The sequence below is a fragment of the Xylocopa sonorina genome, chromosome 4, assembly GCF_050948175.1.
Source record: "Xylocopa sonorina isolate GNS202 chromosome 4, iyXylSono1_principal, whole genome shotgun sequence".
Lineage (NCBI taxonomy): Eukaryota > Metazoa > Arthropoda > Insecta > Hymenoptera > Apidae > Xylocopa > Xylocopa sonorina.
This window is the reverse complement of record NC_135196.1, coordinates 8,050,670-8,067,746: the sequence shown is the minus strand read 5'-3', so window position 1 is coordinate 8,067,746 and position 17,077 is coordinate 8,050,670. Positions and strand designations below refer to the sequence as shown.

The window sequence follows — 17,077 nt, the reverse complement described above, 5'->3', positions numbered from 1 at the left end:
TTTGTGTTTACTACACAAAGGAAGGGTTATTTATCTCCGAACTGCGCGAACGGTGGAGTTGCAGCGTTTTAAGTGGAAATGTAAGTACAATCGTTAATATTGTTTATCGTTAATCTAACCTAACTAATATTTCGAACTGTAAGCTTGTTTCTAGATGAATTTGTGAATTTAATATTAATGTTTATGTGTATATAGCTACGTTGTAATTCGAAATATATGGAAAAACACTTGTTTGTAGGCGAATTTAAAGCGTGCTCGGTTCGTTTTAGAATCTGAAGTGAAATGAGTACTCCGTACCGCGTATACTTATATATGTATGCGTGTAATTGTATTTCATGTCATTCTTACTTTTATTTGTATAACACTGGACTACTGAACACCTTCGTTTTACTTTATTAATAAAATTGATAATTATGCTTAGATATACAAACTTCGTGCGTTAATCAGAGGTTACAAATTGAAGTTTAATTTGTTTGTTTATAAAATGTCAGAAGACATCAAAATTCATAATCTGCGTATACTTCATATTATTCAGGTTTTATTGTAAGAATAAAATATAAATTAATTTACCAGTAAATCGAATTTTGAAATTTTGTTAAATTAACCTTCAAATGACAATGTATAAGTGTTCGGAAAGATTTTATTCTTTTTCTTCAAAATATCTTAAACGTCGATAGCTTTTGTTATATCGATAGTTATTCCAAATAAATTATTAAAAAATCATCGCGGCAAAATTATGTAGCTATTGTAATATGGTGTTCCAAATAATATAGGAATATAAATAATTAATCTAAAAAGTAAATAATTTTGACTGTTACTTTATTAATTTCAGATTATAAAATTTTAAAATGATAGAAAATAATGTACCTAGTGAAAGTGATGAAGGAGAAATACAGTCAGACTTTGATGAGGATTTCCAACAAGATCTATATAATCTTCCTCATGTCTTAAAATTTATACAAAGAATGCGTGATCATATTAAGAAACAAAATAAAAAGATTACTAAACTACGAAATAAACTTAACAAACATGTAAGTGTTGCAACCAATACATTTTTTATTCAAATCTTTTTTATCTCTTATATCATGTCTTTATTTGTTTGCAGAAAGCTCAGTTATCACAAAATAAAATCTTAGTCGACTATGGAACCCAAACAAATCCTTTGGAGTACGAAAAAGACTTACATCTTTCACAAGATTGGAATGTTAATAATGATAAGGCATCAGTCAATATTATGCAACAAGTGAAAGAAGTAGCAGAATCTGCTTTATTGCAAACTGGTTTTGTTTACGAAGAAACCTCTGGTTTATATTATGATTATAATAGTGGATATTATTATGACGCAGTAAGTATTTATTAATTTAAATATATGTAAGTATCTATCTATAGAAGTTTTAGTATCTCTTCAGTGTTCTGATACAATCATACAAGGGAATCTCTTAGTCTAAAATTTTAAACAAAAATAATTCGTATATTTTTTTGGACTCTGATATTTTAAAAATATGTTTTTACAATATTCAAATTAAAAATACTGATATATTTATCTGATTTGAAGTTCTAATTTATTCTTACTTTCTTGAATTTTTCAAAGGTTAATTCATGAAAAAAAGACTAAAGCTTTTGCACGTTTAACTGATAACATTTATAACATAACGTTTACATAAAATATAAACATATATTTCAGAAACAAGGTTTATATTATGATGGTAATACAGGTACTTATTACTATTATGATGAAACTAGTGGGACGTATCAGTTTCATAGTCAGGCGCAAGTTACTGTGAATGAAGCAGCTGCACAAAGCAAGAAGGAGCAGAAGACTAGAAAGGCAATTAAGGTTGAAATTTAGATTATTTCCATGCAATATATATGTTTGATGAAAAAATGATCACAGAAGAGAATTTTTGATTGCAGGTTTCGGATGACATAAATGAATTAATAAATGGCCTTTCAAACATATCAATTGAAAAATACAGGCGTCAAGCATTAGGTAATTATCCTATGCTCTTAATATGCACACGTGTCTCTCTTGTAGGATGAGGGGAAAAAACGCAAACTCGCGAAAAGGGAAGAACAGTCGGAACATGAACTTGAGGAGGGTGAATGTTCAAGCAACGATAACGACAGCGATTCTAATGACATTACTCCAGAATTATGTACTAGTAGTGACAGTGACCATGAAGATGATCAAGGTTTATTTTTAGTTTGTTTTTCGCAATATTAATTTGCTGTAAAAAGAAAAATATATCCGGTTGACTAACAATACAGCATTGCATAAAAGAAATATGCAGTGATTGTTTATAGTACTTCATTATTTATCATGACTTGAATCATTATGAATAGTTTTGTCTTATAAAGAAATGATTGGGCGAATATTGGTTAATTTCCAATCATAACAGTACAATTTCTATTTCAGATTTAGCGAAAACTTATCCACCATGTATGAGAATCATAGTTAAAGAAACCAACTTGTCAAAATTGCGAAGGGGAAGCCTTTTTCTTATTGCGTATACAGGCGGTTCAGTTGGCCGAGAAGGTGATCATTCTGTGATTATACCGGATATAAACATTAGTAAAGTGAGTAATTTATAATTAATTTTAATTTATAAGTAATTTTTTCATACTTTTTTTTTATATAATTGACTACATTTCGATTGATTTACAAATTTACAAGAGACTACTTTAAATCTGCATAATATAGTTCATAAAATGCTTGGACTGTGAAAATTTTTGATCAAATGTAGTCGATTCTATGAGAGAAATATAAAAAAATATTGTTGAATATGTCCATTTAGGATTAGAAGAAAGGAACAAAAATGTAGAAAGCGGAACGTTATTAACGTGTCTGCAGTTATATCCTTTTAAAAAGAGTCATATATTAAAGGGGTTAATAAAACGTTTAAATGTTTTAGCATCACGCACGGTTTATGTATAACGAGGATAAGAAAGTGTACGAGATCACGGACATGGGATCAAGAAATGGTACGTTTCTGAATGGTAAAAGATTGTCCGTGGCTAAACAAGAATCCGACCCTCATGAAGTCTTGCACGGTTCGGTGGTACAAGTTGGTACCACGAAGTTGTTGTGTCACATTCATAACGGCAACGAAACTTGTGGTCATTGCGAGCCAGGACTTGTTCAACAAGGCAATAACGCGGAGGAGAGCAAAGCTACCAAAAAGGAGCAGCACAAACAAGAGTTAAAACGGTTGAAATATAAATTTGGCGTTGAGAAAGATAATGTTGCATTTGCTAGTCAGTTGGCATCTGGATATCAAGATAGAGCGCAGACTCGAAGACAATGCATTGGTTCTTTGAATCATCATGCTAAAACTCAACAAAGTTCAATCGATACGTGAGTAAGCTATTTGTTACATTACGTTTAAAAAAATTTTTTCATTGCAGATAAAAGCCGTCTTATATTTATATATTGTGATTTAATAACACTTTTTATTGTACATTTAATTTTTTCACTATGGTAAACAAAATTCTTCCACATTTTTTGGCAATGTTTATATTTACGTGTTACGTGTTATATTTATAGATCTATTGCAAAAGATAACAGGGGGTTCAAATTGTTGTCGAAAATGGGCTGGTCTGAAGGGCAATCGTTGGGAAAGGAAGGAGATGGACCGACAGAACCGGTAAGTCTTAGATTTTTTCAGCATTTTTACTTAATTTAATTACAAACAAGTTTTACTCCAATTAATAATTTTAGTTTATTATCGGTGGATGTATTATCATCCGCGAACCATTTTTGAATAGTTCGCGTTCGTAATAGTATAGATTCAGTATTAACCGAGAACGATAGAAGTCATTTTATAAATGTCATGTGGGATATGTTTTTTCTTTAATGAAGAATCTTTAAAATTTCTGTTCGATATAATAAAACTTGTACATGAAACGCGGATCTAAAACTGTTCAAAACAAGAAACGGGCATGTCCGTGACGATCAATTCGAAGTCTGTTCGCTTGCCGTCTTCTCGTTTTCATAGCTCGCACAAGTGGACGAGCAAACATCAATGCTGGTTGTATGTAAATGGTATGTCGACGGAAAACACTGGTCTCCGCATACGTACAATAATATGTTATAGTTAAATTAAATAGACGACTGGAGAACAGTACTATAACATATATCGTTCATTTGCTACAATAATGATTGACACTAAAATTACAATTTTCCGGAAAATAAGTTCCTATTTCTTTCCATAGGAATAATTAAAAACTGATAAAGTAACATTGTTACGTATTGTATAGCTGTAAAAATTTGTCACACGAGTAGTGATACACTCTGTATATATACATATTCTATATACAATCTACGATATTGAAAAGCTCCTACAAATGAATACGTACGTTAGCAAAATCTCTTAAGGAGAAACGCGACAGTTGTACTGTTAGGCGGAGGCACAACCCTCGGTGTGGTCGCGACGATGTGCACGGGACGTTCCTCGTTTCGTCGGACCGGGTCGGTCCGTCGCATCGGTCGAGTGCAGCACATGTGCCCAATGCAAGAGGTGCACACAGACGTGTAGCGCTCATTAGTCGAACAGTCGTGCCGCTGCGACTCGCAATTCGGCCTCGTTCGCCTTTTTCACGCGGCGTGCTAAAAACTACGAGCTACTGCTGTTGCTGCTGCTGTTGTTGCTCACCCTCTGGCGCGCTTCCTCCCTGTTGTGTCTACACTACTACCCTCTGACTGACCCGTCCGATCCAACTGTACTTCATCTCTCCCTCCCTTCCCCCCTCTCTCTCTCTCTCTTTCTCTCTCTTTCTATCTATCTATCTCTCTCTGTATATATGCGCGTATGTATATCTGCTACGTGTAGCATAAGCGTGCAAAAGCCAGACAAGGGGCAAGCTCTGGTCCTGGCTGCGGCCGGTGCTACTTACCCGTCCGGCCGCATCGCATTTCGACGGTGGCGATGAAACGAGCGCCGACGGCACGAGCAGAGCATTCGTATGATAACGAGCGTAACTCTGCGAGACATGAAACGGAATAGTAGAGGGGACGGCGTCGCGACGGGGCAGGGACGAAAACGGGAGCAGGCACCGGCCGAGGGGGAGCGACAGAAAGAGGTGGCCCCGGGTAATGAATGCAAATGTATTGAAATCCAAATCATTATTTTGTCTAGACGCATCGTATGCTCTATTGCACGCTCCGGAAGAGCTTAAGGAGGGGTCACATACCCCAGCTCCCCGTTGGGGGTGGATTAAGGGAGAAAGGGTAACGTAGAAGGGGTGGTATGGCCTGGGTGAGGCGGAGGTGAGGGACCGTTGTTTTCTCTCGTCTCTGTGTACCTTGACGCGCGTCTGCTAATTTTGCTTGTACCTTTATCCCTGTGATGTCCGACGTTTTTCTGGCGAATTTGTCTGCAATCCTCCCCCGCGTCGCGATCCTCGCCGTCCGCGGATGTCGTTTCTCTTCAGCGCCACGTTTTTTCTCCTTTCTTTTTTCTTTCCTTCTTTTTTTTTTGCTCGTAAAACACCTTCGACCCCCATCACTGTTGTACGATCGCGATGCATGCCGCGCCTCGCGCATATACGCGTACTGTGTATCAGAGACGGTGTTTCCGGCGTTAACGAGTGCGACGGAATTAATATATTTTACTGCGCCGGCCGGCTTTGTCTTTGCCGCTTGTAAATGCAGGAAGCAATTTTACTGATGGTAAACGTTGGTATTTACAGAGGTTCGTGACGCGGAAAAGGGAGTCGATTTTTATTGCACCATCGTTACGGGAGGAAATGTACAGTTTTAAGTATAGCTGTTGCGATTGCATGCGTTTACTTAATATTCGAGTGGTTACAAATACGTACGGTGTCTCGATTTTTTTCATCAAGTTATTTCTTTTATTTGCTTATGTTTTTCACATGGATATTGCAAAGATATAGGAATACTAATATAATAACAGATTAGAAGCAGGTTGGTTATTCACATATATATTATTTGGTTATTCTTATATATATTACAAGGAAATTAATAATATGTGTTAGGAAAGTGCAATGGCAAAAATGTTATGAATAATATTATAACAAGGTACTAACAAACACGTCTGAACGTTTATACCTTTTATGTTGCATCGTAAAATGATGGCAAAGCCCGTCAGTATTCCCTCGCTTTACGATACGCCAACGTTGCTCACCGAAAAAAAGCTGCATTCCCGTGGATAAAATAAAAAACGGAATCAAACTTGCGATTCGTTCTACCCTTCGTCTAGCCGTTTTACATCGCAGCCGGCTGTTACAATTTTACATCGACCGTCTGTGTTTACGCGCGCCTATATATCTTGCGGGCTCTCTTTGTCGGGTCTGTATGACCTACATCGTAAACTAGAAACACGCTCGCGATCCTGGAAGGGACGAAGAACGCGGGAGAAGAAAGGCGTAACGGAGACGGGGATGGCCCTACTCGAGGGTGGATCCGTGCGTTCGCTTCTACAGTCCGTAAACCAGACATTGTAAAGTCCTCGAATAGCGATTGCCAGTAAACCACGGGCATGCGATAAAGCATAAAATTGTCGCTAGGTATGAAACTGCCGTTAGCAGGTGTAGGCGGGTGCGTGTCCTATCTGACCGAATGAAATCTCGGTAGGTTCGTTTATTTGAGTGCTTCCACCGGTCGAGCCGCTACTTTTTATTATTAGCTCGTTCAGGGAGGGAACGAACTCGATTCCTAATAAGATATATTCGATAGAACGGGTAGATACACATTTTATTGCACTCCGTGTTTGACGTAGGATTTTAGTAGTTAGGCCAGGTTAAGTTTCATTATGGTGTCATTTGCATAAAGTTACTGTATTGGTATATATATTGGTACTGGGGGATTATTAGAGATGGTTTAACTCGTGCAATACCTAGTTCTTTTTTACGTGAACCATTGGAAATATTTTAATCTTTGCAGTATTTCTAGTTATTCTGGCGGGAATATTCCCACTGTTAATTTAATGGACTAATATTCAGTTTGTTTGAAGTTTCGTTTAATGGAAACTTCGCGATTTCTAGTAAGATAGTGATAAGTAAAATAGTTGAAATGCAACATTTTCTTTCTATCGGCTTTTTTCCAGAGGATTTGAGTGATCTGTCGAATACTTATAAATAATGCAGGAGGCTTACGATTTATTTGGAACTATAAAGTTCAGTCGTAACGGCGATCGTTAAGCAATTGCAACCGAAGCGCGATCGATGTAACGCGTTACAATTCGCGCGCTTCTGAGGGCACCCTTAAAGCGCATCCGGAGGCTGCAACAATTTCATTTTATGGACTTTCGCGTATACCGGCTGTTGCGAGCCATTTCACGGTTACAGCGTGAACATCCACCGGTAGTGCCTTTTACGATTTACATTCATTTCCATATTGCATCTGCTTGCGCTTTACAGTACCGTGTGGAAAAACCTGATTGATTAATGACGTAATAAATAATCCAACACAGTCTCGTGAGGGAACGAAGACTCGTGGTGCTTCCATAAAATCTTTCGTTGAAAGTGCTCACTACGATTTCTCTTTGAAAAGTATAAATATCCAGTCTGCACTAAAACAGCTCGTTTTTCTTTTTCTATTAAGATGTATCACGATTGCACGATTCTCGAAAGTAGCATTTACAAATATTTTGTACAAGTATCATTTTTTAAATAATCCAACTTATAAATAAGGCAATGTGTTGTATTATTAAAAGTAGAATGGTAGGGGTTGTTCACAGCATAGCTGTAATTTTTAGAAAATTATATGAAGGTCTTGCGACTAGATAAATTTGAGAATCACTGCTTCAATGTAACTAAATTCATTAGATTCAGAATTTAACAAATATTCTCGGCCAGCAAAAACTGTAGCAGTTCGATATCGACGTGTTTTCCATATCACTGTTCTTTATTTCTTAAATTCCTGAGTAGAAACTGTTACATAAAACCGGCAATGAAACCATGGATCACGATAAAACGGTTCGATCCAACGATAATGGAGGGTGTCGCATGAAAAGCACCCTAGGCTGCGACAAATATCCGCGCGTCACGCTGAAAGCAACTTTCTAAATGTGAATCAAAGATTTAGGTCGCCGTGGATAACGACGATCGCGTGACAGCGTGTATCGTTGATTAATTATATTTCCTGGATTGAAAATGTGCAGATTTCGAATTCTTTAAGCGGATTCCGGTTATTTCGATCCGGCCGTTATTCTGTCTGACAGAAATGTGCATATTTTGCCATCTTAACGGGCAGCAAATGCAGTACAGTTTGTTTCGCGTATAATAAATGCGATATGCCCGGTTAAATGGGCCGTGTCTTGCCAGAAAGGAACCAGTCCAAAAAGAAAAGTAAAAATTTCAAATTTGACGTATAGAATTGGTTTTTGCACACTTTGAACGAACGTTCGCTCGAAAATGTACGAAAAGCGTGCAGTATCCGTGAATTTTATTCCTCTATACCAAAGCTGTACTGCGTCCATGTCATTTCGTTTGATATGTGCAAATGTCGTTTACTTCCACTAATAAGATAAACGAATGAAAGTCCCCGAAACTTTAAACATAGCTCGTTTCTAAGTAATCCGGTTTTCGGTTCCGTTTTCAATTGGCGTCGATTCCCATCGCAAGGAATGTATCTCCGTCATCCAACAGCCTTCGTCCTTCCCCGCGATAATCGACTAGATCGAAAGTGTTTTGATTCGCGCCACGTCCAACAGTCGTCTGGAACAAAAAGTGAAAAAGAAAAAGAGGAACGGAGAGCCGGATAAAAGTGAATCGTAGGTCTTGACTCGCGACTCTCCCGTCTCTCCTGTTTGTCCGCCAAAACCTGTTGCTAGCGTCCTCCTCCAGCTCGTTCCGGTGCGCCGTGTGCGCGTCTTTTATTCATCCACCGGCCCCTTTTTCTCCTGGGCGAAAGCAAAAATAGTGGTAAAAGAAGGGAAAAGGTGGTACGGGGGCTGAATACCCGCGCGAGCGTGGAATGGAGACGGATACGGTGGAAAAGAAAGCGAAAGAGGTCCGCGGAACGTACGGGGCCGAGGGGGGTGGAGGAAGGACGGGGTGAGAGAAAGGGAGAGGGTTCCGAGCGGAAGTCGTGCACCAAGTGTACGTGTGCAGTCCTGCCGCAGGTGGTACGACGGAACGCAAGGTCGTTTCGATATTATGTAATGCAGGGAGGTAGCAGAGTGCAAGGATACGCCGAGGATCAGCCTCTCGACCTCCCTCGGTTGCCCCAGAGGGGCCCCATTGTCTTTGGAATTCGGAACAACGCATGGGAGATCATCGAGAACCGAGAGAAAAAAAGCTTCCCGGCTACGTCGGGGATGTTTCCTCGAACCCGTACTCCTTTTTATGCATTTACCACGGAAAAGATTGTTTTTTAAAGAAAAACTTGTAACGGCACTTTTAGCTTTCATTCTTTAATGTTTATACAGTTATATTTGTAGATTCAGATAGTATCGGGAAATAGCGTGCTTATGTGTAGATCTTTAAAAGTACGCGTCGAATACTAGATAGTAAGAAATTGTTATCGCTCTTTATCGCTGTTTTCTGCCTGATTAGATATGTACATGTTCATTTCTCCTTCGTCGCTTTCAGGCTTCACTTTTGATCGATTCATACTTGATAAATTACTACATGTCATTTCACTTTAAGTAGTGCACATTTAAAATGGCGGCGACATTTGGGCGCGTCACATTCTTTCATATCACGATCGTTATGCTTTATCTCAGACAAAATTTAATTTACATAGAACTGCGATAATTAATAAATGTGTTACGATGTGATAAATAATTTTTTTAGATCTCTTTAAGTTGTAGCCGTGGTTTCGAAGAATTCCGCCCCTTCAGGGGTGCCATGGTTAATTAATTTCAATTTCTTACAAAGTAGTTTCACCTCCTGCAATCCAAGATCTAAACGACTTTCCGCTACTTACCGAAGAGTAGCAAATAACCGACCTTCCAACCCGCCCCTTTCTCGATACCGTAGATTTCACCGCAAAGCGAGTCGTTTCTCCGCCATAAGCCATCGGTTTATCAGATGTTGCTCGGGGGGACTATTCAACGACCTGTAAATCGCTTCCACTCTTCATACTATGTGCAGGTCAAATATATTGACGGGTTAAAACTTTTTCTCCTTTGCTGCTTTTCGATTCCATCCTTTCTCTTGAGCAGTCAACAGTTGTGCCATAGAAGACGAGGGTTGAAACTATTACTGTAAAAGAAGAAAACAGTGCACTTTTGTGGTGAAATAGAGAGGACATTTTAATGTAAGATATAGAGGAAAGATTAGGTTATCAGAATAAGCATTTCTCATAAGCTGATGGTGTTAACGACGATTTTAAAAACATTCTGGTACAATTTCAGATATCGGTTGATTTAATGCACCACTTCTAGGATTGTACATTATCATAGTAACGAAAAATCACGAAAAACAGAAGATCTGATTATTATTTAAGCACTGACACACAATCCAACGACTTTATATAAAGCTTTTCGAAATGAAGCAAGGTATAAAGGGGAGTCGAACTCCATCTGTCGCGTAGAAATTCGTCCATCCACATCGATTTGTAGAAAAAGGAACGGATTCTCCTACTCGTCGTTGTCATCCTACATACTGGCCGCGTTGGCCACGGCTGAACGGTACAAAGTTATGCGAAAAAGTGCGTAATCTTTATCTACGATCTTCGTTCATTGCCATGCAGGTTTATGCAGATATGCCGATTTTTGCCGGCTCCGATCGGCCTCCGCCTGGCTTCAACGGCAACATGGCGTACTCATCTCCATGCTCGAGCGATCCTTAGGGCTCTCCTCCGCGTTCCGTTCGCGATCCAGGGAAAAAGTTATTCCGGCTCTCTTCACGCTTGTTCGCTCCTGGAAATTCTCGTTCACGCATTCGGACACTTTCATTACGCCCAGCTAATAAACCCCTCGGAGCGTGATGGCCCCCGATGCCCACGGATAAAGCGGCGGGAGAGCCTTCCACGCGATTATAAGTCACAAACGTGAGCAATTAATACATCAACCGCGATAGATTAAAAGTATTCGCGAGCCTGCCCGAGAGATCGAACGTTACACGCATTATCGTTTATGGCAAAGATCAACGGCGATAAATCCTGACCGTGTTCTGCTAACGTACGCGCTTATTCGCCAATTTTCTGACGGCTTTCCTAGTCTCTTTATAGGGTGGTTGTTATTCAGTCCTTTCGGTCCTTTTACGGGTCATTTAGTTGTTACGTAGTTTCTGCACCGCGTCTGAATGGTATCCGTTTTGTGCGTACTATAAGTGCATCGCCTTTAATCAGCGTATCTTTTTTTTCTTTTCGCGATGATATGTATTGCAAAAAATTAAATATCAATTTGTTTTCCTTTATCACGTGTATATTTACCTTGGGAAATATACATGACAGAAATAAACGCGAGGTACAAGGATAATTTCCCATCATGGTGTGTACCTTGACTTATTCTAATGCCCACAGCGTGATTTTCATTCAAAGTGCAATAAGATAGCACGAAGGAAGAACTACCTTCATTTTCGCGTCATGCTTTCTAGTTTACATAAAGGTATATTTGAGGGGAAAATGAATATAACGAGGTGATCGGATTATCGTCTTTACGAAGTTATAATAGTTGAATGACTGACAATTTTTTATTCAGGTGTCACTTATAATTACAAATTGGAAACATCTGATTATCTCTTGTACCCATTACTTGTAACCACGAGAGAGACATTAAAATGACGATTATTGATGGAGGGGGAAGACAAAAAAACAGTTTCATATTCTTGTCTGGTAGGGTATAAGATAGGTTCGGGTACCTGGTGGAAGCGGTGGTAAAAGACGAGCGAAAGAGCCGTCGCCAGTCACTTAGTGAAATTTATACATCGATCTGTGTCTACCCTGTAAATTATGAAAATTACGGGACAACATTTTTAACGCTCTTCCGTAACTTTAATGTTATACACTTGTGCCCATAAAGTTACTTCGGTTACCATTTTTAACGGGCTCGTAATTGTGCCTTTTTGTGTACGGAGTTCCTGGGCGTACACCGCGCCATATATCCGCAGCATTCTTTATATAAACTGGTTTTGTTTATTTCGTACCGTTAACATTAAGTATTAAACCGAGCCTATTATTTAGCTATCGCTGCCTTTTTGCCGTGATTTGTCGTGATTATAAATTTAAATCTGAAAGCAATATTTTACGACGGTTACGCCGTCCTGATATTTGTTTATAAGGGGTTATTTAATGTTAATTTAAAAGAAACTTTGATGAAAGAAACCCCCGTCCGACTATACAATTTATCCGTATTTGATTTACATCCAACCAGAAAATTGCCGATATCTATCATGCTCGCGGCGAAGGGAACGGAGTAAATTAAGTAATTCTGACGTACGCGGGGTCTCGGTAATTTTCTTCTTAGTAATCCGATTTCCTTCAATATTTTAACCCGAATCGATGGAAAAACGTCGCGTTCACCAATCAAACATAAATATCGGTACTTTTATAAAATAACTAAAATAGCAAAAATACCAAAGCGATGAAATCAATCGAAGGCAAGATCAGATCGTTCTTGAACGATCTAAGTTCAATAATTCACCAAGCGTGGACGCGTTTCGCAATCACGGCCGTTCAACGTGGCGAAAAATAATTGACCGACACGCACCGGATTTTTTCAATTACCTCTAAAAATAGGCATGATACACGGTTTTACATAGTACACGCAACTACGAGCGGAGCGAGCGCAAATAAAGGAACGGATCGAAAAAGAAAATAGGGTGTATCAAGGTCGGGCCTGGCTATCTCTCCACCCGACGGAACTAGCAAGAAAATGTACGTAACCGAGCCGCGGTGCAAAAGCTTCGTATTCTTTTAATTGCGAGAGTCCAGGCCATAAACACCGTGTAGACATCAAATCCAATTACTATCAACGGTGATAAAATCGATGAATGTGGTATGCCGAGCAACTCCCTTGAAAATTCAGCTCGATGATGAAAGAACGGATCAGCCGAGGACAAACGGATATAGGCTGTAAGAAGGAAAAATGAAAGGACCGGGGAGGACGAGCAGGCCACGGCGCCTTTGGCATTGGTTCTGGCTTTTTGTTATCTCATTGCGACGGGGCGCATCTAAACCATGGCCAGACTCAGCTCAGACAGAAGGCATCCGCGGCATGCACCAGCCCCGTGTACGCATGAACGCGCACGAACGCGTGCGTACGGGTTTTTAATCTGCGGACTCATTGCGCGGCGACTTATGCATGGGCGAAGGTATGACATCATCGAAATCAATCTTCCGCTAAGCCGGTGCCGATCGAGTCCAATGCTGCTGGCCGTGCACCCGAGATTCATGTTAAATTTATACATCGTAGCCGTAAAAATCGTAATGCGCTTGATTATAATTATCGTTCGCGATATGGGAGTAACGGTCAACGAGCGTGGAATATAAATTAGCATTATTAGATCGTAACGCATGAAAATGTCCGTATCGCGTGGTTGAAATAAATAGGTATCCGTTTCTGTCGTAATTAACATAACTTCATCAATCAACGTATACCACTTAGGTCGAGGTGTACAATAGCGTGGAAAAGTCACGGGCTACCGAGAAATAAGTCATTGATTTTCTGGTGACAGCTGAACGGTTCTCGTTCGGATCGGACCGCCGTGTAGACCTGGAAAGCTGACTGTTCGATGGAATGCGAGTTTAATTGATTCTGGGTATTATAGAGCCACTTTCCGTGGCGCAATTAAAAAGATCCGAGACGCGAGCATTATCATCGACCGCAGCATCCACCGGTCGAGTCGTACCCAGCATCGTTCATCCGACGAGGATCAAAGCAATGCCGCAGCATTGCCGTGCGCGTTGCAGAACTCGGGCAAATATTACGCGCGGTGTACAATTTGAAATCCCGTAGCTTAGTTCATTTCACGGATTTCGGAGAATCCTTTCGCGGGAATTCATTATAAACTCGAAAGATGCAAACGATTCCGAAGGAGACGTCGCTTTTCTGGTCCATGGTCTAGAATCGCCCCTTAAAATTAAATCCCGCTGCGTCAGTCAGACGTCGAAAATTTCCAAAGTCACTGACGAGGCATTCTTTAATCTCCCCGGGGCGAGCCTCCCCCTCACTGTTCCATAGTCTCTCCCCTTCTCTCCCTTTATCTCTTTTTTTTATTTATTTCCTTCTTCCCTTCTCTCTCTCTCTCTCTCTCTCTCTCTCTCTCTCTCTCTCTCGCGGTACAGGCTAATTCTCCGGGGCAGCATGAATGCGTGCCTCACCGTGACGGCTCAACGTGGGCGGCAGGGTAGAAGGGTGGGATATTCGACGAGGGGGAAGGAAACGGGTGTCCTCCTTTGCGCGCGTTGTTTTGTAACACGCGGAGGGAATGCTAGGCAGGACTGGCTGGAGTGAATGGAGAATGCATAGGATTTATGGTGCGCTAACGGATTCAGAATATGGAACGAGAAAGAGGGGGATGGCATCCTCCTTGTCCTCAATGCCATCAATAAACGATTCGTAATGCGCTTCGTCAAAGTGCACAATTGAACGTGTAACGTGATCAGGTAATTCTCGAGATAGAAATCGAGGTATAATCGGAGGGTATCGAGATTAGCGTTGAACTTAAATTCTGTTGCGAACTGTTATTTTGTTGTTGTAGCGTAAAGTTAGGGAGTGAAGATGCACGATCGCTTCCTTTTTCTTAAAATGGATTTACAGTCTTGGTACGTGGGGAATGGAAGAAAGGGGACGATGCTGAGTTGATAGGAAATTAGGGGATGATTTATACTTTCGTTTAATCGAGCAATTAATGGATGATAGGACGACAGAATACTTATAAACTATAACTATAATGGAATATAATAAGCCTCTATAATAGTGGAACATTACAAGGGAATATTATAACAAAGTACACGTAAATTCAAGAAAATGTGAATGGCGATCGATCATTTGCATAATGGCATATGGACAGAGGGACATGCGACAGCAAGTATGAAAATAGCGAGGGAAAGAGAAGGCGGCGAGGACGACGGGGAAGGTGAAAGAGAGGAGGAAGGAAAAAGGGCAAAAAGGGAAATTGTAGCGGTGCGTTTCGTAAGGGGCGCGGGAGGCAACAGGTGGGAACCCACTGTCACAAATAAATCCAACACAAACGTCCCTGCCGTCTAGACGCCGATCCGCTGACTAACCATGGGTACCCGATTATCGTGCAGCTCTCTCTCTCTTTCTCTCTCTTCCTCTCTCTAACCCCCTTTTTCACGGTCCCTTCGCCACTTCCCCTTTCTCTTTCCTTTTGCTCCTGTATCTCTTTTTCCTCGTGGTACCTCTGAGACAGTAGGCGATTGAGAAAGAGCAGAAGCGAGAGACCGCTGGGGATGATGATGCACGAACTTGCGTACGTAGAACAGCGATAGCAAGGGATGAGAGAAGCGTGAGAAAGATAAGAAAGCGGCGCGATAGGGGCGGACAGGGACGCCGCGTCCGCACTACGGGATCAGAGATTGTGCAGGTGTCGTTACACACGCTCTCGAACGTAAACTCTGCTAGTGATGGGATCAAGCATATTGCAAGTACGTAGACTCGAGTTTAGCTGGATTATTTCGAATTGTTTCGTAGTTCTAGAAGGGAAATCGATGGAGGAGAGATCAGGGATATGGGATATCTGTTCTGTTTCTTAATTCGAGACTAGGGAGCCTTGAAAAGCTAAAAGATGAATATTATTCTTGCTGTATTTGAAAGACCTCAGCAGTGTCGAAGTCTTGTAAATACATCTTAAACAAATTCGCAATGGTTACTAAATTCCTAATTTATTACAACCACCTCTTTAAATTTCTCCTGGAATTGATCGAATATCCCGTACAACCAGAGATGACCAAGTTTCATTTATGTTTGCCTACAATATTGAATTCAAATGAACATCGCAATCTAGATTATGAGCAACATCCACGATTATTTCAAATCTCGGCTCGATTGCCTTAAAGATATCCAATGCTCTCAAGCTTGATAGCACTCGGAGGTACAAATGCGAGTGATAAGCGATTACGTTTATTAGCCCTTCGGTATTTACCAGCGCAGACATCCGTTTAATGAGAAGTCAGTTTCAGTTGTACAGTCATGTTACGCGTTTCGCATTAGCGAGACAATTATTCTGGTATCCCCTGTTTTACGCTTTGGAAATACGTATGTTGAAGAACGTTATCTGTTACGAGTAGTAATGAAATATCATAAAATGAAACTTTTGTACTGGAATTGAACGTATTGAACTTGATCCCATCTCTGAAACGGCTCGCATATGACGCATCACTGCGCTGAGGAGATAGGTGCATCGCTTGGCATGCGGGCGCATCGTCAGATTGCTCAGCCATTGATGTCTGCTGTGTGTGCACAATGTTGTAAACCAATGAAAAAAGGGGCAGACATTCAAGAAACGATCGTGTGCTTAATATTTCTATTTTTACGGACTCTTTTCTTTTTTTTTTTTAAATAAGTTATACAGAAAAGTAATTATTTTGTTAGTTTTATTAAATTACATTCTTCGACAAAGAATTTCCTTGAAATTGAAATTTGTATTATTTTTGACGGGTTTTGGCCAGTGCGCATCTATTGTATAATGATTCCATTACACATGGTTTCCCATCGCCTTTGACGAATACACCAGCACATCCGGTTCCTCGCGAATTCACGCAAATCTGTCATTTTATTGGCTTTTGTTCGTGTTTGTATTCTGTTGCGTCGTTCGGTTGGAACGTGGAATTTAAGTAGATTGTGCATGTCCGATCAGTTCAGTGAGTATTTGTTCCAATACTAAAGTTTTATTTAATCAGCTGTTGAATATTATTTAGAAGAGATATCAGAATAATTAACCAGAAGGAATATCAAATAATTTTATTGTGACACAAATATTGAATTGAACAGAACGAAGATTAATATAAAATGACTAATCTAGCTTACTAAAACTAAGAATTACCGATACATTTGATATCCCACAGGTATTTAAAACAGTTAACATGATCTTTTATGCATAAAATCTTTGACATGGTTAAGAAGCATTGATCCATTGTACTTTGAAGCGCGCTCTTAATTGCAACGAACACGATACGTGCATCGCAAAAGATTCTGCACAGTGG

At 40.0% G+C, this 17,077-nt stretch overlaps 1 protein-coding gene and 1 long non-coding RNA gene across 3 annotated transcripts in view; one reads left to right on the top strand and one right to left on the bottom strand.

Moving 5' to 3' along the window:
• Positions 1-12: 12 nt before the first annotated feature.
• Positions 13-17,077, top strand: part of LOC143422625 (angiogenic factor with G patch and FHA domains 1) — a 28,830-nt gene continuing 11,765 nt past the window's right edge. Inside the window, exons 1-8 of one of the 2 annotated variants that reach the window (XM_076893414.1) lie at positions 13-80; positions 833-1,031; positions 1,106-1,345; positions 1,685-1,837; positions 2,036-2,192; positions 2,417-2,577; positions 2,913-3,355; positions 3,545-3,644. In XM_076893414.1, coding sequence (XP_076749529.1) covers positions 849-1,031; positions 1,106-1,345; positions 1,685-1,837; positions 2,036-2,192; positions 2,417-2,577; positions 2,913-3,355; positions 3,545-3,644 — 1,437 coding nt within the window. In that variant the 5' untranslated portion in view covers positions 13-80; positions 833-848. Of the gene's footprint in view, positions 81-832; positions 1,032-1,105; positions 1,346-1,684; positions 1,838-1,914; positions 1,991-2,035; positions 2,193-2,416; positions 2,578-2,912; positions 3,356-3,544; positions 3,645-17,077 lie in introns of both variants that reach the window. The other variant, XM_076893415.1, reaches the window with a different exon arrangement.
• LOC143422636 (uncharacterized) overlaps positions 10,005-17,077 on the bottom strand; it is a 134,988-nt gene continuing 127,915 nt past the window's right edge. The window contains exon 3 of the long non-coding RNA XR_013101748.1: positions 10,005-10,167. This is a non-coding gene — a long non-coding RNA (uncharacterized LOC143422636). The remainder of the gene's footprint in view (positions 10,168-17,077) is intronic.